Source organism: Chiroxiphia lanceolata, chromosome 9, assembly GCF_009829145.1.
Source record: "Chiroxiphia lanceolata isolate bChiLan1 chromosome 9, bChiLan1.pri, whole genome shotgun sequence".
Taxonomy (NCBI): domain Eukaryota; kingdom Metazoa; phylum Chordata; class Aves; order Passeriformes; family Pipridae; genus Chiroxiphia; species Chiroxiphia lanceolata.
In genome coordinates this window covers 30,936,285-30,963,782 of record NC_045645.1, presented here as the reverse complement: position 1 = coordinate 30,963,782, position 27,498 = coordinate 30,936,285, and the positions used below count along the sequence as shown (strand labels likewise).

The 27,498-nt window shown below is 45.0% G+C and overlaps 1 protein-coding gene across 1 annotated transcript in view; it reads left to right on the top strand.

Moving 5' to 3' along the window:
- LAMC1 (laminin subunit gamma 1) overlaps positions 1 to 27,498 on the top strand; it is a 64,918-nt gene that overhangs the window by 19,501 nt on the left and 17,919 nt on the right. Inside the window, exons 2-5 of the mRNA XM_032696079.1 lie at positions 21,389 to 21,693; positions 23,574 to 23,704; positions 25,117 to 25,283; positions 26,331 to 26,519. Of these exons, the coding sequence (XP_032551970.1) occupies positions 21,389 to 21,693; positions 23,574 to 23,704; positions 25,117 to 25,283; positions 26,331 to 26,519 (792 nt within the window). The remainder of the gene's footprint in view (positions 1 to 21,388; positions 21,694 to 23,573; positions 23,705 to 25,116; positions 25,284 to 26,330; positions 26,520 to 27,498) is intronic.

The following is a 27,498-nucleotide window of genomic DNA, read 5'->3' as shown; positions in this document are numbered from 1 at the left end:
GAACAAAGAGTACCCAAACCCCCACTTTATCCATGGTGACATCAGAGGTGCTGGCCATGCAAGCTGGAATAGCCCCTTCCCAGGTTAAACACAGCCTGCAGGGTGGGTGTTCCAAGAGTCTGCTCTCCAGCTCAGCTGCCCTGTGGTACTCCAGCACACTGTTGGAAGCTAATATGCTTTTCCAGAGGATTTCTTAAGCACATAGGCATTAAAATTCTCGCCAAGAGCACAGGGAAACAATTAGTGGTAAAACCCAGAAAAGGAACCTGGCTGATCCTATTGTTTCTGGGCTCTGCAGCTTTCCTGTTTATTCAGCCTGGCTTTCAAATATTTATCCTGCTCCTTAGAATTACAGTGCAACCAAAACCAGTATTTCGTTCCTTCTCCTATTTTCCTAACTGTTTATGTCCTAAGTGCAGCACAGTCTCTTGAAATGAGGGTTTGCACAGGTGGAAATTGCCAGCTGCTGGTTGTTGCTGTGCTTCTCTGATAGAGACTTGATGCCTTTGAGGTGGATTAAAATATTTCAAAAATCACATAATTATAAAATTATGAAGTCTTCTATATGTATATATTGGGAATTGACCTACAGTGTCATTGCCTGTTGTGCTCTGAAGAAGTTTAATGTCTGATGGAGAAGTAGAAGAGTAAAGGGACAGATGTGTTGGGTGTGGTGTGGAGGCAGGGATCCAACCGACGTTGTCACCTGGATTTATCTGCCCTGCAGAGAAATGGGAAGCAGAGACAGGAGACCCTGTGTGGGGCCTGTGCTTGGCAGCACAGCTGTGCTGCTGCCTTTGTGAATGCAGTGCTGTTTCCTGTGACCTGAGGAGCCAGGAATCCCACTGGGATTTGGGGGAAGCTGAGGTGGCAATTCCTGACTGGTTCTTTCACACAGCATCCCAGTCTCCATAGCACCCTTCTTTTTGTCTTCTGTCAGTCTGCCTGAAACCTGGAACCTGAAACCCTGTGCATGTGTGAACCTTTGGAGGTGGGAGGGGGGAATTCTTCCATTGCTACAAGTGGCTCCAAGTGTGGGTTTTAGCAGGAGGGGGTGGTGGGATGCTTTTAGGGCTGTCTAGTAACTCAACATCAGAATGGCCTTTACCCATCTGTTCCACTCGGTCTGTGTGGGCAAGGAGAAGGTTGTGATATCTTGGGAGCTGGGGGTGGCAGGCAGCTCTGTTTTGGGAAAGAAAAACCCAGATCCGTTGGTTGGGAATTCTCTGTGAAGCTGCCACAGAGCGATGTGCTTGTGCTGTTCCACATGGGCTTGTGGCAGGAGGAGCTGCCTCAGGGGGCTTTTGATGGTCCTGTCTGCTGCGGCGACATGGGCCCAGGGTGAAGGTTTCTGTGTTCCTCTGAAGATGGTGTGTGCAGCTTCCTCTACAGCACTCTTTGCTCTGAAGGAGAATTCTTCTTCAGCTGGGGGCTCTCAGCTAGATGCTTCCTTCCTAACCTCTCAAGCAGAGGACTCTCAGCTAAATGAAGTTTTGCCAAAATAAGCATTCTTACTTAGGGCAGTATATCACCAGGAACACTTCTGCCTCTAAAGCTTTAGGAAGAGAAGCTGGTCTGGACACTGTAGCTTGATAACATTTTCATGTATTTATGGTTTTAAAGCACGAGCCTGGATTGCAGAGACGGGGTTTAAAGTTCTTGATCTGAAGTGAACTGGTAGGGAAGATGCAAAATTATCCTTCTGGAGTGAGAAATGTTTTGTACCTTTACCCAGCCTACTCATGGGATGATGCCCCAGGAAGAAGCAAGGTGCTGATCTCCAGCTCTCATAACTAATTACAGTTTTGTTCCTGAAAAATGTCAGGGACATTTTGTTTCTGTCCCGAAAAAAGAACAGAAACAAACTTCCAAACCTTGGAGGTTGCTATGAAACAGAAGTGTCTTCCCCTTGGCTCTATTAATAAAGCCTTTAAATGCACTCAGTGCTGAGTTGCCTTGCCACTGCTGGGGGGCAACAGTCTCATGTATGACTGGGTGGGTACTTCTCTTGTCACCAGACATTTTAATTGCTGCAGATTCATTGAACTCCTTCAGGCAGAATTAGGGCTGTGTGCTGCCTGTCCTGTGGTATTGATACAGAGCAGGATGGTTTTCTGCTCCTACTTTGTGCAGGTGGAGGAAAATGATCTCAGTCTTTTAGCCCTTCAACATTTTTTGAAAATATACTTATTTTAGAGAAGTCAGCTCTCCTGCATACAACACTTCTGGGTATTATTTTTTCCCTCTGGCTTTCAGTTTCCTTAGAAGGGTTTCTGGTCTCTTAGTGACTTCCCTAAAGAAAACTCTCAGTGGTGGATGCTTGGGTGTCACTTTTGGTCAGTGAGAGGTATTCATTTGACAGTCTTGATGTCCATATTAGTGTGGTTGATCTCCAAAGTCTCCTGCCTGCTTTGACCTAGGTGCCACTGACTATCATGAGAGGTCAGTCACGTATATTCTGAATTTATTTGTCAAAAGCCTGGATCTGAATCCCATTCTGCTTCTGTTCATGGAAGAAGTGAGTTTGGAAGGGACCTTAGGACCCCTAGTCCAGACTCCTGCTTGGAGCAGGATTGATGTTGAATTCAGACCGGGTTACCTAGGTCAAGTTTGGAAAACTTCCAAGTCCTCTTCATGATGTTTCTTGATGCAGTGACACAGTTCCTCACTGCTTTGGTGCTGATATCGAGGATATCTTCCTGTGCCTGTTGGGATTTGCACGGTTTCTTGCTCATGACAATCGTGGTTTTCCAGGTAGCAATGACAAAGCAGACTGCTGAGCCCCTGCTTGTTAACCATCGATTATAAGATGACTTTTCAGAATTAGCTGTCTTGGGTCCTTACATCCATTTAACATGGAGATACTGCTTTAAAAAAACACTAAGTGACTGGAAAGAAGAAAAAGGAGAAGCTGAATTGGTGAACTCTGCTGGGTCACTCATTTCTGTGGCTGACAACTTTGCAACTTCTTATTCAGTGGTCATACAAAGTATGTGCTGGGCGGGATCGAGGGATGGCTTGTTGCCCCTCCTTGTCCCCTTGGTGGCATGTGCTTGCATTGAAGTTATGTGGACTTGATGCTTCTTTTCCTGTAGACTTTCTTGTTAATTTATATTTTCTGCAGAACTTTGTACTCTCTTTTAAGGAGCTGAGCTTTGGGAATCATAGAATCATAGAATCAACTGGGTTGGAAAAGACCTCCGAGATCATCAAGTCCAACCCTCGCTCCAACCCCGCCGTGGTTCCCAGACCATGGCACTGATGCTACTGGTCCACATCCAGTCTCACCTTAAACACCTCCAGGGATGGTGACTCCACCCCCTCCCTGGGCAGCCCATTCCAATGGCTGAGCACTCTCTCTGGAAAATATTTCTTCCCAATATCCAGCCTAAACCTCCCCTGGCACAGCTGAAGACCCAGCCCTCTCGTCCTACTGCTGGTTGCTGGGGAGGAGAGCCCGACCCCCACCTGGCTACAACCTCCTGTCAGGGAGTTGTAGAGAGTGAGGTCTCCCCTGAGCCTCCTCTTCTCCAGGCTGAACAACTCCAGCTCCCTGAGCCTCTCCTCACAGCACTTGTGCTTGAGAAGCACCTAAAGAGAGGAACGCTTCTCATTTTTAAACCGTGGCTTTGTAATCTCATCGGTTTGGTGTTTGCTCCTTGAAAGAAAGTGTGCATGAAGGTGAGGGTGATGCAGACAGCAGCTTTCCACTCCACATCGTTGAAGCCTGGTTCAAAGAGCTCATCTGAGCTGGAAAGGAGGGCCAGGACAGCCAGGAGGGACAGATGGTGCCTATTTCTGAATTTGCAGTGTTTTCTCCTCTGCCCCTGCCCTCTGCAGACACATGGGATGATTTATTTTATTAATTCCAGAGACTTCTGTAAACAGAATGTGTAAATACATATAAACATCTGCCTGAGCTGCTCTAGTTTGCATGTCTGGAAGCAGTGGTTTACCAAACTTGCTCTCAGCCTCTGGGCAGAGGAGGAGGAGTGGGAGAGGGAGTTCAGGTGTGGATCACTTCTTATCTTCACTGGAGTCCAGCTCCTCTGGAGCAGCACCCTGAGCTTGCTACACGGGGCGGGGTGCCCTTGGCCATTTCAGCTGGGCTAGGAGGCTTAAAGCCCATCTGCCTTTTTGGAGCTTGGAACAAAATGAGCTGTTTTGTTGGGGCGGGAATGCACCTTGGTCACAGTTTCATCTGCCATCTTACATCTCTAGGACAGATCACCATGTGCTAGTCTCCCTTTCCAGGGCACTATCCTTGTTTTTACTGATACTTTATTTATAGCTGGTGATGCTGAGCTCATGAAGGGCTGATGTCATCAGTTAAGTGGGTTTCTGCCACTCGACACTGGAAGTGTTGGGAGGAACCCCACCAGGCACAATGTTGGGTCGCTTTGATAACCGTCTAGTTGGAGGTTTGACTTGGTAAAGCAAGTAACACAGAAGCATTTTTCTGCTCTTCATTGCTGAACTTCAGGTGGCAGATTTTGCCAGGTGCCAGGGAGGGCACTCACTGCTTCTCCTAACAGGGTTTGGGTGGAGTTGTCCATTCTGGGACAGCAGCAGCAGCATCTCCTCAAACCAAGGGCAAGCTGTGAGTATAGGAGCTTAGCCATGAGGTGGTTGAGCTAATAATAAATGCTTCAAGCTCTGAAGTTGTTTTTCCAGTGGTCTTAAGGTCTTTTAAAATGAAAGATAAAAAAAGCCCTGTCCCTAATCTGCATCTGCAGCCAAGAGGATATTTTGGTGATCAGCAAGTTTTCTAGGGGAGAGAGAGGGAAGAGGCTCATGGTTGACTTGGAGTGGGTATAAGGTATAGGGCAGATTGGTGCAGTGGTGCTCTTAAACTCATCCCTTTTCAGTGAAAGAAAAAAAAGTTGTCTAAGGTGTGTTTTGGGACTAAAAAAAATTACAAGAGCGCTTGGTACAGCATGGGGTAGGCTTAGAAAGCTTTTGCACTCCAGGATTTGCTTGTGGTGAGGAGGGGAAAATAAGTGCAGTCGCTCTTCATCAGAGGTTAGAAATAGGTTTCTCAAGAATCTCTGCTGGCATCTGTGGTTTTCAATCTCTGTAGAAAGTGAAGAGGTAATATCTTCAATGACACAGCTGCTGAAGTTACTGCTAATGAAGTTGGTTATGTGGTTTCTGAGGAACACAAAAGGCTGCAGCAAGGTCAGGTTATTGAGTAGCACCTGAGCAGATAAAACACTCCATGGATGTGTTTTGTGTGGCATGCTGGAAGGGAAATGTTGGAGCTATTAATTTCTGTTGATGAGATCTGAATTAACTCTGGGAGAAATACCATGCAGTATTTGGTGTATCTCCACTGGCAGGTAGGATTAACAGTATCAAAGCTCTCATTTTAGTACATTCCAAGTGAGAATGGGAATGTCCAGTGTCTCCTGTGACTGCTTCACAAGCCCTGTATGAAATCTGTAACTCTGGAGACCTCTCTGCTGATTGGAATGGGTGATTGAATGGAAGGTTTTTTCGAGAAGGGAAGGGGCTGACAAACATGGTTTAAATTTAGAGAAGTTGAAGAAGGGCAGGAAAAATTAGAGAGGTGGGAAGACCTGAGATGGAAAAGTTGGTGTAAGAAGTGGCATCCACCACTGTAGGATGTTTTTGGGAATACCACAGTGAGGTTGGATATCACTGCAGCCCCACTGCTGGGATTATTGGGTTTGGTAGCATTTAGCAGGAGCACCTGGTGCAGAATTCATTGTGAATACTCATTCATTGTGAACTGCTGGAAATCATTTAAACTCTACTGACTTTATGCTGAAGATCAGTTAAAGCTCTTTGGATTGATTTTTTTGAGAGATTATGTACCTGTACAGTCTCAAAACTCCTTTCTACCTTTTTCTGAAATTGGAATGGAGTGGATGGTAACCTACTGAAAGGAGCAAAACATCTTAAAACACTGAAGAGCTCCAAGTATTAATCCAACATCACAACACTTAATTTACTGCTGGTTGATGCCCTAATAATTGTTACAGTTCCTGAATGGATACAAAGATCTTCCACTGATGTTTTTTGGGGGGAGAGGGGAAAGGACAACACCACTACCCCCTACTAACACTTATCCTCAAAGCAGTTGCCAAGAGGGCAAGGGCAGAAATTTCTCTTGGCTGTCTTGCCACTCATCTCAGGAATGTGTGAGCCTGGAGCACACTCTGGATACAGCTCTGGCTGTTTTCCTGTCCCTGATTCATAGCCTGAAACAGTTGCAGCTCCCTGTGTGGCTGGGAAGGACCTGCAAGAGGAAAAGGGAAGAAGCAAGTACTTCTTGTGTGCAGGAGAGGGATGGCATGTGTCCTTCATGCTGACATCTGTTTCGTTCAGTCTCCAAATTTGAAGCACAAGTGATTTGTCTGCACTTGGCAGCTGCCCTGTGAAATGCTCTCAGGATGGGTCCTGGACCCCTGTGTGGGAGCTCTGTGCTCAGTGAGGTGGGGTGGGCCGTGGACGTGGAGCTCCACTGTGTGGGTGTCTCACACATGGGAGCGGAGGAGCTGGGTTTGCTCTACGTGCTGTTCCGCAACTCGCGGCCCGGTGGGGCTTCTGTGATGAGGAGGAGAGGCTTCCCGCTGCAGCTGCAAGTTTAAGGGATAAACAGGAGGAAAAACAAAAGTATTAGTACAGTTTGTGCTGGGTCAGGCTGTCCAGACTGCCAGTGATCAAAAGGGAGCAGATGTGGTGTGTCTGGGTGGACTTGGCAGCCCTCATCCTGGAGCACAGCCCTTCCCTGGCCTTGCATGCTCAACTGGATGCAGGACATTGTGCTTCTGCCTCTAAACCACGCTGTAAACCTGAATTGCATTAATTTCTTCTTAATTTCTTAATGCTTTCCCTTTGGGAGAACGGTGACTGTCTTGAGGAATGGTGATGGTTTATCTGAGCAGACCGAAGGTTAAACCAGCTCCTTGCCTACATGTTCGTTACCAAGCTTTCACTGTTTTGTAATTTCCTTTTACATAGGTTTGGAGGTATTTCCCCCCCCAGTGATGTTTTGTTTGAGTACACTTTTAAGATCTGTGGTTAGTGGTGGGTATTAGGCTTGAGAGATTATCCGCGGAGCTACTGGAGCACTTCATTGTTAGACTCGGAAGTGGGAACTGGGTGAATTAGTTGCTTTTAAAGGGATTTAAGAGCAGTGTGGGAAAAGGGAGAGCTGTGAGTTTTCTGTGTGCTGGCGCTCAGCATCCACCCAGGCCTGGAGAACAAGCTCAAAGATCTCATAAGCAGGACTTACTGTTACTTCATTTTTTTTATTTTATTTTTTTTTAGTTTAATGCTCATTTAAACACTATATGGGGACTATCCTGTACAAATGGACTCGGCACAACTCCATGCTGGTTTGCTATAGAGATACAAATACTTAGGGAAACTTTGCTTAGCACATACATGACTAAATCCCCCTTTTTCAGCTGTAAAAATGTCTGTGTTAGGGGGGCCTTGAAAGCTCAATATTTGGAGGGAAGGAGTTGAATCTTGAGAAGACTTGACTGAAAAAAAGATTACTTTCTGAATTGCAGTGTAATATATTACTTCAACCAGACAACACAATGATTTTCCTCTGCATCTCCATGCTCACAGATTTGCCCACTGAAGTTCATCTTATTTCCAAAGCTTATTGGTATGTCCATGAAAAGGCTGGGAACAGCCTGGCTTTGTTTTCCCATGAACTGTGGGAGACTGAGCTGGGGGAACATAGGTTACTCTTCAACCAGCGAGTCTGGGGGAGGATATGCTCATGTTGGGCAATGTGGTTTAAATTTGCAAGCTATTACTATCTGGTCACTTGGTTAATGAAGCAGTGAATAATTTGTGTCCTTAATGTTCCTTGGAGGTTGAAATGCCCTTAAGAAGCCAATCTGTCCCAACTGCCCTGGCTTTCTGCAGCAAGAATAAAAGTAACCAGATCTGATTAGCTGACCAGCTCAGTAGTACCTGAGGAAATGAAGCAGTATGTGATCAGCATAGTGACTGTTTCTCTATCAGTGACCTTTACATGAGTAAAAAGTACTTTGTATACAAATTTTTAGCTGCACTCTCTCCAACTTTCATATTTTGTGTTTTTTTAATTTTTATTTTTTTTTAAATTTGTGGATTTTTTTTCTCCCTGCTCACATTTACTCACCTTCAGTACTTAGGGATTGCATAAAAGATGACTGCGAGGAGGAAGGAAATTACACTCTTGCAGCTGAAGTGAGAGGTAGGAGGCTAAGCACGAATGCCTCCTAAAACTCCCTGAAGATCTCTTCCCAGGTCTCATCCAAAGTAAACTCTGCTTACTCCAGCAGTATTTTACCAGAGTGATACTGCCTTGTGAAGGATAGGGCAAGCTGCTCACTCACCCTCAGCAAAATCACCTATTCCAGGAAAATCCTCCCTGCTAAGCTGCCAACACTATCAACTTCTTATTGAGGGTTGTACCTCATTTCCACCATCATCATCACTGTCCTTCAGAAATGGGGATTTCTTTAAACACTTCTTAAAAGAAATGTAAATTGCTGGGTTTTAATGGACTGAAAATTAGCTTTTTCCTCCTATCCTTAGCTTGACAAAAAGTAATTAAGATAAAATAACTTCTTGCAGAAGTATCCCAGCATGATCTGGAAGTGATTACATTATTGCTGGTATTGATTTAAGGCTTCTTATCATCTCTGTGAAATCTAGTGTATCTAATCATGGACCCATTGCTTCTTTTTTTTTTTTTATAGCAGTGCCTTTCTTTTAATTGGCTTGTATAGACTTGAAATTAAACTATACTGTGTATACTGGAACTTTTTTTTATGTGTTAAGAAAACTCAGCAACTGTCTGAGTTAACATGCTGGTAGTGGAAATGTTGAATGAACTTAATAATTACTTTTTTTCCTGACTTTTAAAAGGAAATAGAATATATATATTTTTAAAAAGTTGTGGTTGGTTTTTTTTTTTTTTTCAAAAAAGTAAGATTTCTGTTGTAATGAAAATAATCTACAGCAAAATATAGGGTCATCAGGCCTTGGTGAAAGGAAGTCTGAGTGTATGTGCTACTTGTCCATGTGTTTGAAGCAATTCAAGTGTTATTCTTTTTTTGGGAGTAGAGCCATTGACTTAATCTACTCTCCAAATCTTTGGAGGAGTGAGATATCCAAGGAGGTTATCACTGTCCATTTACTCATCCAGAGGGAGGTTGTTACATCTGATATTGCTGCATAACTTTGTATGTTCAAGCTTTTTTCCTGAGAGTGCCCTGAGAGGCTCATGGAATTTTTTGCAGTGACTCAGGAAGGCATGGCTGTTCATTGACTCTTTGCAAACAAGAGGCAGTTGTGTTTCTCTTGCTGGAATGCATTGCCCTATGGAATTAACACTCACCTAAGAATCTGGTCTGTGCCCTGTCATGTCCTACATAGTTTCTGAACCCTTTGCTCTTCTACTTGGATGGGTAAAAGGAAGAAGCTCTCCACAATAATGACAGTTCTTGTTAATGCTATGGGAAATGAGGGATCTGGGATTAAAATATGCAGCTTCATCTCCCACAGCTTTTGGCTTCTGCAGTCGGATGTGACTCCGTGTTGTGGAGTTGAGCAGATGCAAGGCTTCCCTTCTAAGGCTCAGCCAAGAGGCTGGCACGTAGGAAGCCATATGTTATTAATTCCCCTGCTCCCAGGGCTCCTTCTGACCCACCCCTCATTTTTTAGCATTACCAGAAATTGTGTGTCACTTTGGGGGAAGTGGCTGCAAATGCCTCGCTTTACCCACGTGGATCTTGGCAGCCCTTAGTTGTCCTTCTGTGTGTGTCCATCTGCTTGTGTTTAAGACCAGCAATAAAGTCTTTTAATCTCTAGCAACTCCTATTTTCAATCTAAAAAGACTATAGAACAAGGTTTGGTTTTTTTTTTTTTACTTTAGTGTGAAGTTCTGTGAGGAAAAGTTTGAGAGTAGAAGGCAGTGTTGATGCTGAACAAGAGTCCTTCCTCCACTGCTCCAACGCATTTGCAGCATTTTCTTAACATGGACAGATCCTGGGTTTGACTCATTCCCTCCTTTCAGGGACTCATGTGACTGCTGAATCTCCTTTGGTAAAACATTTTGCCTCTTAATTTTGTGTCATTGAAGTAGAGACCCAGCATGATTTGCATTGTGCCAGAAGACAGCTCTCTACCGTGGCTGATGTGTGCTGCTATTGAGGGTTTAAAATTAGGGGTTTATCTTGCCTATGAATGGCCCTATTAATTACTTTTAGGATAAGGACTGATATTCCTTTGGTATGAGAAGTTTACTGGGAAGTGGTAAACTTTTAAAAATAATTATCTTACCAGACCATCAAGGAAACAAACCTCTAGAATTTGTACCATTTGGTATCTCCTGGATTTTGCTCCATTTCTATTGCACTGTTGTACAAATCTTTTTTTGAAGTGATACTGTGAAGATTAACGTTTGGGCTTGTGTGGAGGCAGCTTCATGTGGCCTCTGAATGAGATACCTGTCTAGGCAACAGAGTCATGGGAATACCGTGGGGTCTTGACAGTCTGAGCCAGAATACAAGAATTTAGTGAAAATAAAGCCTTGAGAGTGTTGTATTGTTTGAGATTTCACAAAGGCAGTGGCTTTACAGATGGGCTGAAGGGGCTGTTTCTTCTCCTTTCCCCCCCCAAAATACTATCAAGTGTCAAGATACAAACTAAGGACTCTGAAGGCATGGGAAAGACTAATTGTCTCAGCCTTGTGTTGTGGGCTGCCACCAATGGGCAACAAATTACTTGAAGTTTTAATGTGTGGTAGTTTATATTACTGATTGAGTTATGAGAGTTATTATCTAACTTGAAAAAAAAAGTACTTTTTTTTCCTTCAGCTAGGGATTCAGCATTTTAAAAAGAATGTCACTGCCTTAGCAGTACTAATCAGAAAATGAATATTTAAGTTTCACTCTCGAGAAAAATATCTTCTTTCTTGTAGAGTTCGTTTTGGATTTGCAGCAGTGCAGTGTGCCTGAAGAAGATCTCACCGTTTGGTGTTCAGTTCAGATGATTAAACTCACCTTTTGTGCAGTCACCCTCTTTTTAGGCAGTGCTGAGGAAATCCTGAGCTGTCCTGCTGCTGAAGAACCTGTGTGACCGGGGAGGATGTGGTGTGATCTAACAGGTCATGGCATGTGCCTCCCAGCAAGGCACTTGGGGACGGGAGGTTTGTCTCCCCATGTGCAAGATGCTTCTTGGGCCTTTGCTGGGAGGCTCTGAGCCATCTGGGAATGCAATGTATGTATTTGTGCAGCTTCTACCAGGCTGCTCAGCCTGTTCTCCAGCACAACTGCCTCACTGCTTTGCTGCTAACAAGGTGAATGAATTGCACATCTGGAATCACCAGGGTTCCGTTGCGCTCCTGCCGCTGGGAACCAGGCGCTGGCGTTTACCTTCGTCCCACGCGGTATGGCCTGTGTTTCAAGACCAGTACATAAACTCAACAAATTAGAAATTCCTGCGGAAGGTCTTTTAAATGCATTAATATTAAATTTTTTGTATCTGCTGGGGCTGTTGTAGGAAAACATGTTTTGCAGGAAACTCATTTGATGTCACACTGTCTCAGCGGTATCCCAGGTGGTGTTTGGTCCCACTGAAGTGGGGCAGCAACTCTGTTGGTACCTTCTTTGCAGTCCTTCCTTTACAAAGGAAGCACAGTAATACTGTCTCAGTCTAGACATCTCCCTCATATACAAAATTGTGTGGAAAAGCTGTGCATGTACCTATTTTTTTGCATTTTTGCAGTTTCTCTGTTCCTGATGGGTAGCCTTCCTGAGTGGAAGGAGTTTTGATCTGCAGGTAACTTTCCAAATGTAGGTTTGGTGTGGATACACTGAGGTGTTTCGGACCCTGATGTGAAGCAGATTTGGCTCTGTTCTAACCTGTCAATTAAACCAAGAGCTTCAGATTTTGCAGCTGGAAGTATTGAGAAGTCTAGAATTAGTATTACCTTTGAAGGCTCAATGGGGAGCATCCAATTTCATTTTCTTTGTTCGTGCCGTTCCAGAATAATCTTAGGGAGTTGCTTCTGTTGCTTCATGCTAAGCCATGCTACCTTCTTGAGTACATATAGTTTTCTGCTGAACTCTTTTCTTAGAAATAGTTGCTGCATGTAGTAGTGCCTTGCCCTTCATGTGTGTCCAGACAGGACGTGTGGATGAACATGAACTCACACGACTGTGTGTTTAATACACCTTTGTGACTTCCACGAGCGTTGGCAGTTTGTGTAGATTATTCTCCACAGGCGGAGTTGAAGGCACATGCTGACTGTTACTTGTGAGTCAGGAACTGGAGTGCAGTTCCTTCTCTGCTTCAGTAAAAATTTGGAAGAGCTTTGCTTCTGACTTTCCAAAACATATTTGAAACATAACTCAGTGGCAAACTTTGTTTTGGAAATGGCCTCGCTCCAGCAATGGTTTTGTTGAGTACTGTTTATCCCAATTCCTTCCCCGGCTTAATAGACTGAGAAAGTAAAACTGTTGTGTGGGTGGGTGGTTGAAAGTGGACCGTATGGATATTGCTGCAGTTTGTGTTTCATAAATAGTAGTAGCTTGTGCGTAGCCTGTAATTGACTGAAAATGCATTAAGAGGTAGTATGAGGGCTTTCAACTGCTGCTTAAAATCCATCGCTGGAGCCTCTTGGAGGAGGGGGAGATGGGAGAAGGGAGACGTGCACACTATGCAGCATTAAACGCTGTGTGATTCACTGTGCTCCAAGTTAGTTTCTTAAATGTTTACTGAGAAGGCAAAACTTAAATACTCGAGAAAAGAAAGCTGTCAAGTCTGCAGTGGGCCAGGCAACAGTATTATTCCCAGATAGCAGTGGTGTTAATTATGGCCTGTGTCTGAAAAAAATCTGGGGCTGGTGAGTGGGAGATGGAAGAGCTGGAGGGAGATTAAACCATCAAAATTCCAGAGCAGTTAGTGTTTTGTGCAGGGAACATTTCTGGCCTCTCCTGGCTGTACAGCCAGCAGTGTTGGAGCTGGTCTGGAAGGTCGTCTTGCTCCAGAGCTGCTGAACTTGCTGCTGCTCAGGGCACTGATTGTATATAGACCTGTCACTTAATTTGTCCTTAATTAGGCTCAACAATTCGAACTGTGTGTTTTGATATGTAATTCAGATAGGAGCAAAGCCAGGTGTTGGAGCTCTTGCAGGGTCTGAGCGGGTGTGGGGGGTGAGTGGGGAAAGTGCTGCCTTTCAACAGGGGAAAAGGCTCAAAATGTTATTCAATAGAAATAGTGGCTGATGGAACCATGGGACTGGGTCGAGTGACAATGTTCCCGTGGGAGCTAGTGTACCTCCCTCTGGGAGTGCTGGGCTGGAGCGAGGAGCATCTGACCCACACACACGGACACCATCCAGGGTATCTTCCATGCTGCCTTTGGCCAGGATGTTTTTGACTCCGGTCAGTTGGGTTTGCTGAACTTGTTAAACTGAAATCTTGCCTATGCTTTGACTTCAAGTGTGCTGGGTAAAAGTGCGCGTGCTAAGAGCAAGGGGAGGGCATCGACCTGCTGGAGGGTGAGGCTCCTGGGAGGAGCATGCAGAAGGAAAACAGACCTCAGGAAAACCTGTTAACATTCCTGCACTAACAACATTCACAAAATGCTTTTGTTTGATTTTTTTTTTTTTTTTTTTACCCTCCCCCTCACAAGTCAGTAAAATCCTAGTTGTCCTTTAAATAAACAGTTTTGTAATTCTCACCAGATTATCTGATATTAAATTTGCTTTCAGGGTACAGCACTACAGTCCATAAACTCATTTTCTTTTTAACAAGAAGTCATATGTTTGCCAATTGGACAGATACTATGTTTAAAGAAGCTGCAGCTTATTTCTTGTTTAACTATTTAAACTTTTGGAGTTTGAAAGTAATTTTTAGTCTCTTTTTCCCAGTCATTCTTCAATCCCCACATCACCTCTGAAAAGGTACAGTTGGAAGTGAACATCAGGAACAGTCCTTCCTACTGCCAATTTAAAATTTCTGAGGGGAAAAGATCCAAATGGGATTCACTGTTTAAGTTGAATACTATGAGAATGACTGGAAGGTGGGTGAGATTTGTTGCTTTCTTGTGATTCGTGTGGATATGTGGTCTTACACAGGAAATGTTCATGAGGGATGCCTTTCTGTGTTACCAGGGTTGGGAAATGTCTAATTTGATGGAAAGCTTTTTGGTGAATCTCCTTTGGCCTCCAGCTGCCACCAGCTCTGATCTTCTAGGGGCTCTGTGGTGGTGGTTGCTTGCTTCAGTTTTTACTGGATGATAGTTGTATCTCCAACATGAGGAAAACTCTCGGGAAAAGGTAATCTTGCTTGGACACCAAGGTTCTGCAGTGATTTTGAACCCTTTTAAAGGGTTGTTATTACTGTTGATGGTGTCATTATGGGCTGTTGGTGATGGAAGAATGATTTCTTGGTAATTGCTGCGCATTCTTCTGCTGAGAATAAAGGGCAAAAGACAACTTTTTTGTCTTTTCTGCGTAAGTAAACTATTTTGATCAATTTTTTTCTTTTTGTCTTTGCCTCTTGGGTAAAAGCCCTGTTTTGGGAGAGTAAACCCCCACTTTCCTGTGCTCCTTCATTTGGGGGAGTGACCTGATTTCACCCATACCTGTGGTGTAGGGTCGTGCAGCAACTTCAGGTTCTTCGATACAAGGAGATGAATTTTCCAAGGATCTCAACCCACTGTAACCCCAATGCAGCTCATCTTGGTGCCGACGCTGGTGGTAGGAGGTAGCTTTGCAGTCCAGATATGTGAATGGAGCCCTCTCCAAAATGGCCCGTGATGTCCTTGATCATCCAAGATCTGGCTGCGCTTGCCAAGTGTAAAGTGCCTTTTTAAAATGAGCTTTTATCGTTTGTGCTGAAAAAGGACTTTGAGGCTTCCTGTTCAGATAGGACTTGTGTGCTGGACATGGGATCTTTCCAGTCCCCAGTGAATAAACACAGCTGGCTGTTTTGGGAAACGGACTTAACATCTTTGCATCAAAGCTGTACAAATAAGGCAGCAAGCTGTACAAATTATTGGATAAGGGTTTTCTGACTTTTACACTGTCTTAAAAGTGATCAAATGAAAAAAAACCGCATTTTTACAAGGCTGCCTTCAGCCCCTGCAGGGGGAAATAAGCTTCTCCTCCTCCCCCCTTTGGAAACATGACTAAAACAAGCAGCCTCGATGAGTTATCAATGTTGGATTATCATGCAATAATTTACTGGGCAGCCTGTTGCTGTCCAGAGCCGCCCACGCGCAGGAGTCAATGGTGCCTTTGTTTGGGAGCGCTGGAAGAATGCATGATCTAATGGGGTGGTGGGAGTTCACCTTCGTTCCAGCACACTCAGGGCTGTGCTCATTCCCCCAGCGTCCCAAACACGTTTTCCTTCCTCTGTCCCCAGCTTAGTACTTAAGGCTCCCAGAAAAAGCAATCCATGTTTATATCTCTGACAGGCTCTTTTAAAACCCAGGCACCCATCTGTGGAGGAGCTCCCCAAGCCAGAATCTTTGTTTTGGTGGAACATGGTTTAAGAGAAGACTGTTAAAATCCTTCAGGCCTTTCTTGTTCGTGCTTTGTGTGCATAAATCTTCAGGCTCTTCATGTGAGAACAAGAAAATAAACCTAAGGTTTATTATTACAAGTTTGTGTTCCTCTGAGGGCCACGACTTGGCACTTGAGAGCTGTCATCCATGCTCCTGTGTGGAGTTATTTCCCCAGTGGAGTTCATCAGAAAGTCAAAATCCTTCATTTTCTTTCTTTAGATACTGGATATTCCATTTGCTTGTGCAATACCAGCACTCTCATCTTCCTCCTCCTCCACAAATTTCTCAGAAAAGCTGGGGAGTAGTTGTAAAGGACATTTGCTCTAGAACTACAGAAATGTCCTGCTTTCAGTCATAAGTTTGGCTTTTTCATGCACATGTGATGCAAGCGACATAACTTCGTGCTTACATGTCTTGCAGGTGTTAGGCTGTTGTTTAATGAAACTACTTTATTCCAAAATAGCAAGTTTCTTAGGGTGTTTCTCACTCTCCTTCACTCCTTATAAACTCTGTCCTGCTCTCGTTGCCCATCTGCATGCTGGAAAATCCTATCCTGTTCTGTGGAACGGGGTAACTCATTCACCTTAAAAATTCTTCTCTGTTCTGCAGCCCCTGTGATTCAGAAGGGAAGGCTCCAGGAGTGTTTCTAGCATGGAAAGCTGAGAACTTGGAATGGTTGGTTGGCTCAAGAAGTGATCAGTCTTGAACGAGATCCTGTGAACTTGCTGGCCTCTGTCTACTGAGATCCAAGTTTCTGTCCCTTGCAAGGAACATGCTGCTCGTGTGAAGGTTCTGGAATCTGTGCTACTCATAGCTCTTGGTGGTGGGAGATGCTACCTCCTGCTATGACCAGTGGCTCTTTATTTGTCAGAAAGGAACAGATGAGTGTCTTGAAGCATCAGTCTGCTTATAGCTGTGTGGTGGGAGAGTTGATGGTTCAGGAAGGGTAGAGTTGAGGCAGGAGTAAGAGCAAATGGCATGGGCATGTTTCAGTCTAGGAAAGGTGACATCTCCTCCTGGGAGTGACAGGGAAACAGGTCTGATGAGCAAAATGAGATGCCAATGGTGTTTGCCCTGTAACTGCAAAATGGAAATGAAATCCAGTCAAAAAGCAGTAAGTGGGCATTATTTGTTACTGGTTTCGTTTCAATTCTTTTAACCTTTGCTAAGACATGGGTTGTCATCAGGTACCTGCATGAAAAAACTGCCCTGAAACAGGAGCTAACCAGAAGGGAAACCATTTCATTATTCCTCAGTGGATTTTGCTGAAAACAAATCTGCAAAGGCTTGATTTGTTGCCCAGTACAGTCTTCTCAAGTGGATTAGTTTTTCCCTGGGCAGCAGAACTCAGTGGCTGTATTTTCAAGCTCACTGCTGGGAGGATGCGTGGAGGGACTTCAGGGAATGCAGGAGAGGTAGCGTGGATTCTTCCCACATGCAGGGGATTGAGTGGACCGACAATGAAGGAGGAATGTTGTCTGGGCTTATCTCACCCGAGCATCTGCTCACAATTCAACACTTGTAGGCATTGTGCCAGCTGGCAGGACAGTTTTCCTGATGTAAATTATCCATCGTTCTGAGGGGCCTGAATACAAGGAGACCTTTTGTGTGTAGGGACGAATTCCTAACTTGGGGGGAAAAGGCGGAATTTGTAAAGATCTAAATGGCATTTGCTACATTTTTCTGGTCTGTCTTTATGGTTTTCAGCATGGCGTGTTTCCTGGTGGACCTTGGGATACACAATTGGGCAATAACCCTGCTGAGGAAGGGCTGTAATTGCTGGTGGCAGCATCTGGTCAAGCCTGACAATGTGAGCAGGTTGTTGTGGGAAGCATCCCCTGAATCAAACAACTCTGAATGTTTCCAAAGCCACTGCTGCTGCTGCCTCTCTAGACAGCCAGGACTTGCTCTGTTGAATCCATAATTGCAATACTGTCTTGAAGGCTTATAGATGTGTTGCTTATTGTAGAGAAAGATATTAAAAGTTTTCTCCATCAGCCTGAATTGTCAGAATAGGCTGGTTATCTTGTCACCTTGTCACTTGCTGGTGAGCAGCTTCATGCCTTGGAAAAGATGCAGTTTTAAAACGCACAGCTCATGATTTTGAGCTCTGAACACTTTAAAGACAAGTCAGGTGGTGCTCGTGGTCACTGATTCTAGCATGTGGAGTTCTTCCTGCAAAACAGATCTACCACTTCTCAGTACACAGAGGGAAATATTATCTGACATTTGACACTATCAGACACTTCTAAGTCAAACTGAGATCAAAATAATTACCAGCTTGTAGGAACAGGAGAACAATGACTTTTTGTCTTCTAAACAAAATGTTTAAATGTTTAAACATTTAAATGTTTAAAACTGCCTTTCACCTGGTTATTGCTGTCACCATTTTTCAGCGTAATAGCTGCATATGTTTATTCAGCTCTGCAAGACTTGAAAGCAACCTGGACTGCTTATCTTTGCTAGAAAAAGGCTCTGGAACCTCGAAGAGCCTGCCAGGCTGCTAAGCACAGATTTTGCGTTCAGTGTGAACAGTGGGGAAACACGTTTATTTCCACAGTGTGTCAGGTGGTCTTGGGTAAACCCCATTGTCCCAGCAGTATTTACCCATGGCGAGCTGCTCTGGCCCAGCACACAGCCGCTGTCTGTGCATTAACTGCATTCCTCTGTAATGCCATTAACTGCACTTCCCAAGGAGTTATGTTCCCAGCTGCCATAAATGTCTTTTTCACCTCGGTTGCTCAGTTGGGGGGGGGGGGGGTTGAACGTGTTTTCCTTGGCCTGTTGTGTAAAACTGGAGGTGAAAAAGGGAGGGTCCTTCACTGTTTAGCACAAGGAGTTTCTGTGAAAAACATTTTCATGCTGCCCAGAGTGCAGTTGGCATGTGTTGTGCCTTTAGCTGAGCTGGGATTTTTGCAAGGAGCTGTGGGAGACCTTGTCTGGGAACATGAATCGTAATCCAGTTATAGTGGAGCGGGGAAAAAAAGAGTTCTTTTCCGGGACATGCAGGCTGTGACCTGGCCTTTCGGCTAGAGCTGAAAGCTGTGTGTGAGTGAGAGCACGCACCCGGCCCCCTCTTCATTCCCAGATTCTTTGAAGCATTTCCTCGGCAAAACCATCCTGATGAAGCTAAACATGGGGGTTTGCTTCACACAAGGAATGCAGTACTAGTGGAGGAAAACTAACCACTCCAAGTCAAAGGAGCAGGATATTCCTGACAATTCAGCTGACACAGCTTAATGGAGTGTTCTTCATTCTGTTGGCTCTGGCTTATTTTTTTCCCCTCTTGACTCATGGAATGGCTGCTCTTGCCTGATGTCTTTGTTATTTTCACTTGTCGTGAAACTTGCCTGAGAAATCCCACCAGAGCAGACTTTCAACCTTATATTTTGCTTTATTTAGCATGTGATCTCAAAGAAAAACTTTCTCATGAAGCCGTTGACAGTTTTACTGTTGATAAACACGTGATAGTAGGTCTGGTTTTTTGTTGCTGCCCATACAAGGTATTGGGATAGACTGGCAAGTTGCAGGTCAACACGTACCCGTGGGGGTTTCCTGCAGAAGAATGAGGAGGCATTTTTTTCTAGAGCTCCTTGCCTTTACCTGGAAAAGATGGGAAGCAAATCCTGGATTTGTTTGGGATTTCTTTTTCATGGACCTGAAGAAGATATTTGTGCATGTCCAGCCTGTTGCTTCTGTCAGTTTTGAGTTTCTGTGTCTGCACGTTCTTCGCCTCTGAAGCATATTTTGCCTTCAGTGAGCAGCTCTCTTTTTGAGAAGAGACCATGTAGCAGGAGAAATGGGAGACCTGGGAGGAAGCACATGATGCCTGCTTCTTGCCTTGCACTGAGATTCATGAGAAAAATACTCCCAAATCCCTGGAGCAGGATTAATCCCTTGCACTGGGCAGCAAAGGGAGGATATTGCCTAAGCTACGTTAGTGCTGAGTGTTGATCCTTTGGAGTTTTGAGCCTTTGTGGAAAGTGCGTTAATGCTGTGATTGCTCCTTGCTTGTCTTCTGTGTGTAAGAAGATCTCATTAAATAATCAACCCCAAACCAACAGTGAGCAAGTACTGAGCAAGAGCCACAGATTGTGAATGGTCTGGCTTCCAGTCTTGTGCTTAGGTCATCTGAAACCACACACATGATATAAATAGGGAAGGGTGTTCTGTGGGAAATATTGGTGGGTTTGTATCCATCTAACACCCTAGCTGTCCTGCATGTCACACACAGACAGTACTTATTGGTGGGTGGCTCTAAACACAAGACTGGTCTTTTTCTATCCTTGGGGAGGTAGTTTTTCAGGTGCTGTATGTCTTGATTTTTACTTTATTTTTTTTCCTGGCACACTGATTTCTGGACCCTTTGCAGTGCTTCTCCTGCTGCTTTGGTTCCTCGTGCCAGCCATGCTCTGGGTGTGACATGCCTGATCCCAGTCTAAGCAGTGGGAGGCCTGTGAGGCAGCACTGTGGTGCACGACCTGATTCCTTGCCGGTGGGCTGTGCGTGTGTGCTTGGAGGGGCACGCTGTTCTCCTTGCCCGGTGCCGTCAGGTCTGCTCTCATGAACATTTCAGCAGGGGCAAAGCCTCATGTTAAAATTTAACACGGTGGAGTTCATTCATTTTACAAGTTGAGGTTAAATCCTTGTGACTCCTACAAGCTGAAAAAACCTGTTTCTCAATCAGCTGAAACTCTTCTAGTAGCTTTTTTTTTTTTTGAACCAGTGATGGCTTCAAGTTCTGCTTAGAGCAGTGTTTTTCTTGGAAGTGGTGGGAGCATAAAAGAGCGTGGCAGGGACTAAACACCCGAGGTTTTATTCCAAACAAACCTCACGTTGTTTTAGCAAGCTTCCTACGTGCTCCAGGGTGTGCTCCAGGGTGTCCTGATTGTACAGTCTGTTCGCTGAGGTGGAGCAAGAACAGCTGGCACACAGCTGTATGCCTCCTCCTGGGAATGTGCCCCTCCTCCAGCGGGAGTTGTAGAGGAAGGTGGCTGAAGTGTGCTCTGGCTCTTGTCTCCTAATGGGTTTTCTCAGGGCTGTGAGTCCCCTGGGCAGTTGGTTTATGTGCACGGGGGTAGATGCTCAAGTCACTGGAGAAGAATCCATGAGGGAGAACAATGTGTTGACTTCTACAAGCCTGTTAGGAGGTGAATAGAGGGCAGGGAGGTGCCTAGGAAACAGAGAATGTGACAGGGTTGTAAATCATTGCACTCTGATCCAAAATGTGTCTTGATGACTTGAAATATGCGGTCTGGGAAACTTAAACTTCGTTTTGGCTTTCCGGTGAGTAGAAGAGGTGTGTATTCAGTAATTCAGTGCTAGAAGAAAGGCTTTGTGAGTAATAGAATGAGTTTGAGATATTTTGGGAGGAAGCAGAGGTACAAGCTAGACTCTACAGCGTGACTTTTACCTCTCTGGTTAATACTGTTTCTTTCATACATGTATTTGGAAGAAATACCATCAAATGTCATCATTAACTTGGGGCCTGGCTTAGATACCCACAAACTGTTTGTGGGTTTGATGAAGTCTGTCATCCGCTGGGATAAGGACACTGCTGGGAGTGTCTGCAGGAGAGAACTGCACCTTGTGACATGTGTGTTTGGTTGCACAGGAGTCCGTAGGTCTGTTTATTTCTCTGTTCAATCTGCCCTCAACTTCTGCCTTCTCTTCCTTCACCTTGTCTTTGTGGGGTGATTCAGCACTGGGCTGGAAGAGATACTCCTGGTGTTCTGGATAGCGCCAGGAGATGCTTCTCCAAAGAGAATTGCAGTGCAGCTCTTTCCATTCTTTCCAAGTCTGAGTCTTTCTCACGCCCGTGTCCTCTCACCCGCAGGGAAGGCCTTCGACATCACCTATGTGCGCCTGAAGTTCCACACGAGCCGGCCGGAGAGCTTTGCCATCTACAAGCGCACGCGGGAGGACGGCCCGTGGGTGCCCTACCAGTACTACAGTGGCTCCTGCGAGAGCACCTACCACAAAGTCAACCGCGGCTTCATCCGCACTGGGGAGGACGAGCAGCAGGCACTCTGCACCGATGAGTTCAGCGACATCTCCCCCCTCACTGGGGGCAACGTGGCCTTCTCAACGCTAGAGGGGCGTCCCAGTGCCTACAACTTCGACAACAGCCCTGTGCTGCAGGTGTGTGAGCAGGGCTGAGGCGGGCAGGTGGGCTGAGCAGGCTGGTTTTATGTGTAGTCGTTGTGGATTGTGGCTTTGTGCCTGCTGGGCTGCACTGCAGCCCTTACTCTTGGTGAAAGGCCCTTGCACAGGTAGGTTGGGACAGACATTCCTAAGAGGTGCTTTTGAGCTCTCGACTCTATTGTTAGTAAGTTTATGGTACAGAAAGCAAAACTGGTGGCACTAAGGTTGATTTGTCACTAGGCATCATGGAAGTCTTCAGAGGATGGATGCAAATCTCTACCTGCTTAGAAAGCAGCTGTGGACATTTGTTGTTTCAGATACAAGGACAGAGGAAGGTAAAGCCTCTGTTCAATTTATATTTGAGGCATCTTGTGTGTATACTTTGAGTAGAAAAAATTAAGAAATATGAGATTCTTCTAAACAAATAAAGCATTACAGGAATCCCTGATCTGTTCTCTTACATGTGTGTTGAAGCAGAGGAGCTTGTTTTTATCCATGGAATTTTTCTCTTACAAGTGGCTTGGCAAGAGAGGTTTGGCTGAGTTTTTTGGTTGTTCACAGTGGTGGTTGGGCAGTGCGTAGGAGCATACTGGAGCAGCAGTTTATCTGATTTACTTGCTACTTTCTGTATTCTGCTTGGTGACTTTCCCAACTTAAATTGTAACAAGGAGCTAAAGCTGTGGGATTTGCACCTCTGGGGCTCCTTGTCTTCCTTTCAGCACTGTGTTTGCCACCACTTCCCTTTCCTCTTAGAGTAGCAGGAGCAGACTGAGATGTGAGCACCCAGCAGGCTTGGGGCTCCCCTGTCTGGTCCCTAGGCAGGAGAGCAGAATCTGGTGGGTCTTGTTTCTGCAAACAGAAATAAAGATTAATGGGAAAGGAAGAACTCCAGAAATGGAAAAGAACCAGTTTGGCCACCTCGTTCGTGCAGCCAACCCCTGCAGAGAACCGTGTCTTATCGTTATGGTGAACGCAGAGATTTCAAGTTAGCAATGTGTATAATTTTCTGATAGACTTCTCTGTTTTAGGAATAGAGACCTGACTGCCAGTTTCCTAAAGTTTGTGCAAACCTCTGGTGTTGCTTTTCAGAACTGAAGTAAATGTGTCTTTTGTGCTTGGCATTTCCACGTGCGTATGCCAGTGTTTGTAACTCACTCAATCTTATCATAGTGGCTGAGCAGTGATGCAGCTGCAGCACAGTTGTATGTACAATTGTGTTTTTCTTGTGTTCTTCTCTTATGGTGTTTGAAGGAAAATGGCATTACAAAGCTGTAATAAAACCAGGGAGGTGCCAGTGAGAGTCATGGGCTGAAGCTGATGTGAAATTTAGGGACAGGCTGTTTGCTGGCTGTTGCTGGAGGAGGGCAGGGCAATGTGTTGAAGATGCTGTGTAAATATTATGAAAAACTCTTGTGTTGAGAGTCAGATTTGCCTGTCTGTTTGTCTTCCTCAGCCTTCCCCAGCCTCATTCATCTGTCTGTCTGTGACTTTCAGTCTGGTGCAGTATGTCTGCAGGAGCACTGCAGGCAGGCAGATACCTACAATTAGCAAGCTGGCATAATTGCCTGCACTGCACTTTTTGCTGAAGAGGTTGCCCACTGCTTCCCAGCTGAGAGCAGTCAGGATATGAAGAGGCATTGGAAAGGGTATCCAGAGAGGAGTGGGGTCCAGGAAACTCACCTGAACCAAGAGGATACTGTGTAAGGCCTCTGGGGCAGGGGCGTGTGACACCCCGAGGTGCAGAGGTGGATAGGATGAGGAAGGAAGGTGCTGATTGATAAATGGCTTTGTTAATAGAACTGCTAATGACACAGCACTGCTCTGCTCTCCAGAGGGAGGTTTGATGTTTTGTCTGATGAGATTTCTGTCTGCTCTAGGAATGGGTGACGGCTACAGATATTAGAGTGACCCTCAATCGTCTGAACACATTTGGAGATGAAGTTTTCAATGACCCAAAAGTTCTCAAGTCTTACTACTATGCAATTTCTGACTTTGCTGTGGGTGGTAGGTGAGTAGACAATAAAACTCTGTACTTATTTAAAGCTTTTGGTCAGGATTATTAGACTGCTTTAAAGATTTTGGTTATACTCACATGATACCATTAGGCTCTGGTCTTTATTGACTGTCCTAAACCAAATATGCAGTAGAATGAATTTTATGTAGCTTGCAGGTACTGTGCATAAGTTTTTGTGGCTGTAATTTCAGGGCTGACAGAGACTGAATATTTTTTTCCCTTGATTAGATGAAATATTAAGTGATTTGAGAGGGTGGAGATTGAAAAATAGTAACAAAAATATAAAACAAAAGAAGAAATTTTTTCCTGCCCTGTGCTTTGTGTGATTTTTTTAATTGGTTTTAATTGCTTTCTGCCTATATCTGTAGCTAGAAAAACAATAAGTAGAAAATCTCAATGTCTCTGCCTCACATTTGTTTTGAGAGCTATCTCCTGTGAAGATCTGGAGCACTGTATGACACAACTGTCGTTGTCCATTCCTTTTGCCAAAGCCTACTGCAGAATGTTTAAACCTTAAGTAGTTGATGATAAAATGTTTTAATAAATAGAGCTGAGACCAGTGCAGTGTTTGGACTGTTTGCAGAGACCAGTCCTGAGCCTGGGATTTGGCCACATGGGGATTTGCACTGGCTGTATCACCAGTCTTGGAGGTCCCTGGACTTCTGTTATTAGTCACCTCTGTGCTATTTAATTTCTTACTGATACCACAGTATCCCACACCCAGTGAGCACACTGTGTTCTGGACTCTCACCAGGGAGAAGCTGTGCAAAATTTATTAAGCTAAAGCCAACCAAATCTTTGCCTCTCCTACTCAGCTTACTCTGAAGACTGCAAAGGAATTGATTAACTTTCTCCCATTTCTAAATGCCTACCTGGAGTATGCTGCACCTCTTTGTTTTATAGGATGGTTTGGTTTGGAAGGGACCTTCAGAGACTATCCAGCTCCCATCGTGGGCAGTGACACCTTCCACTAGCCCAGGTTGCTCCAAGTCCTGTCCAACCTGGCCTTGAACAGTTCCAGGGATGGAGCAGCCAGAGTTCCTCTGGAAACCTCTGCCAGTGCCTCACCACCCTCATTGCAGAACATTTCTTCCTTATGTCCAGTCTCAAACCACTGTCTTTGAGTTTAAAATTATTGCCCCTTGTCCCATCACTACAGGATCTAGCAAAAAGTCTCTTTCCATCTTGTAAACCCCCTTCAGATACTGGAAGGCCTCCATAAGATTTCCCTGGAGTCTCCTTGTCTTGAGACTGAACAACAGCAGTTGGGGTCTCACTTTTGTTGTGACCACCTACCTTTGAATTTATCTCAGACCTTCAGATCCAGTCCCTGTTTTGGGGGTTGCTCTATGAGTGACCCGGATCTGTAGAGTTTAAATACCTGTTCCTTGCCTCTTGTTGACCAGGTGCAAATGCAACGGGCATGCGAGCGAGTGCGTGAAGAATGAGCTTGGGAAGTTGGTCTGCAACTGCAAGCACAACACCTTTGGGGTCGACTGTGAAAAGTGCCTTCCTTTCTTCAACGACCGTCCATGGAGGAGAGCGACAGCAGAGAGTGCCAACGAGTGCCTGCGTACGTGTGGCCACCCTTCAGGGGACAGGCTGCAGGGGCTCTGTCCCCTACCTCTGCTGGTGGAGAGAGGCTGGCCCTGCATGGTTGGAGTTAACCTCAGTTGCAGTCAGTCAGTGTTAATCAAAGTTAATGGGACTGTTAGTCATTCCAGTCCTATCCTGTAGGAGCTTTCTGGTAGATCCCTAGGAAGGGGCATCTCCTTTCTGGAGAAGGATGGGAACAACATTTAGGGAAGAGGTGTCCTACAAAAATGTAGAGTCTTGTACTTTATAGGACTCACAGAAAAGAAATGTGTATTTGGTATGCTGGAGTATAACTGCCCTTACAAAAACTCCTCATTTAGCGTCTGCTGACTTGCCTTTGTACTTGGGTTATTGGTTTTTAGAGTTAATTGTTAACTGTTGGTTGTCAACTGTTTCATCCCATTTTGAGGTTGTTGCAGCAGTTCTGGACTGAAAATGCAACTCTCTGTCATGGAACACCAGTTTGCTTGGGTTTGTGTCCCAGACCACAGCTCCTGGTAGTTTACTTTATGGGGAAACTTTTTCAGACAGAAAAGCTTTCTTCCTGTCTGACCTCTGTGTGTCTTGATCAGTCCCAGCTGTCTGGTCAAGACCTTGGTCTTCCCCTCGACAGGCTGGTGAAACTCTGTTGTCCTACTGCCTAGACAGATGGGATTTGCAATCCAGGGGAGAAACTCTCCTTATGGCAATGGAGTAGCCTCGTTGTTACCTTCTCTTGCTCGTTTGGATGATGGAGATTGGTTTTGCTGTGTGGGAGGGCAGCATTTTGGCTGCAAATAGCAGCCTGATGTGCAAGGGAATGGAGTAGGAAGTGCTGGTTTTCTTCTGAATGTAGATGAGAACGGTCTCGAGTTTGTTTCATCCTTACAGCCTCATTCAACCACCACAAAAACACGCTTCTCCCTTTTTGTCCTTATGATGCACAAACGCCCCAGGGCTCAGGATGGTTAAAAGCTCCTCTGAGCTTTGCAGGGTTTTGTGCTGTCAGGGTTGGCTGGTCACTGATGGCACCTTGTCTTTGCAGCTTGTGACTGCAACGGGAGGTCCCAGGAGTGCTACTTTGACCCCGAGCTGTACCGCTCCACGGGCCATGGCGGCCACTGCCGGGGCTGCGCTGACAACACCGACGGCCCGCACTGCGAGCGCTGCAGGGACAGCTTCTACCGCCGAGGCAGCGACCAGGGCTGCCAGCCCTGCAGCTGCAACCCCGTGGGTAAGCACTGCCTGCTGCAGGCTTCCAGGCACAAACCCCACCTCTGCTTTTGGCTATTTCTTGCTTTATTTTTTTCCCCTCCATATATGAAATGTTATTGTGTTGAATTTTGTTTTTGAGTTATCCTCGGATCTAATTGGGGTTAGATGCTTCACCCCTGCAGCACTTACTCCTTCCAATGTAAGGTTTGTGGTTTTTTTTTTTTTTCACTGTGTATGTGTTGCCGTGGATGCTCCCAGTACTAAAGAACTTATTTAAATTCTTAGTAACTGAGATGATGTGAGTGGATATTTCTGGAAGTTGCTCATACTGAGGAACTGTAGTGAACTTTAGCTGGTGCATCAGTTTCTCCTACTGAGTATCCAGCCACTATAAATACAAACCAATGAAACATTAAACACAAAAGGAGTGGGGGTGAGATAAAAAAAAAGTGAACTCAAAATATGTAGTTAAACTCCTTTTTTTTTTAAAAAAAAAAAAAAAAGAAGGTGGGGGAATTCTGGCAGGAGAACAAATCTTTTCTCATCAGGGGAACCACTTGACCTGTAAGAAGTGATCCCATAACTACACCAGCCCACAGCAAGTAAGGGGGAAGGAGAGAAAAGGGTAACACATAGTAAGGTATGATGTGAGGTTTCAAAATAGAGGAGCTGGAGTAAGTAATTGCTTGCAGCATGCCCTAAAAGCAGCCAGGAAGAGGTCTGCCAGGGTGCATCTCCTATCTAATTTGGTCAGAGAGTTGTACAGTTGTGAAATTTTTGACCAATAAAGGCCCTTTCTTCTTCTGTTTGCTCTCCCAGGTCATGTCAGACCTTATTTTAAGATGGGTGAGGGTTGGTGTCAGCTGAGACAGTCAAGAAGATGTAGGGAGGTGACCTCTCAGGTCTTTAGGGACAGCTTTCAAAGGGCTTTATAACTTAGCCATCAGCTTGTATCCCGTGGGACATTGGCACCCAGGGTGTATTTGAATCTCCTGGAT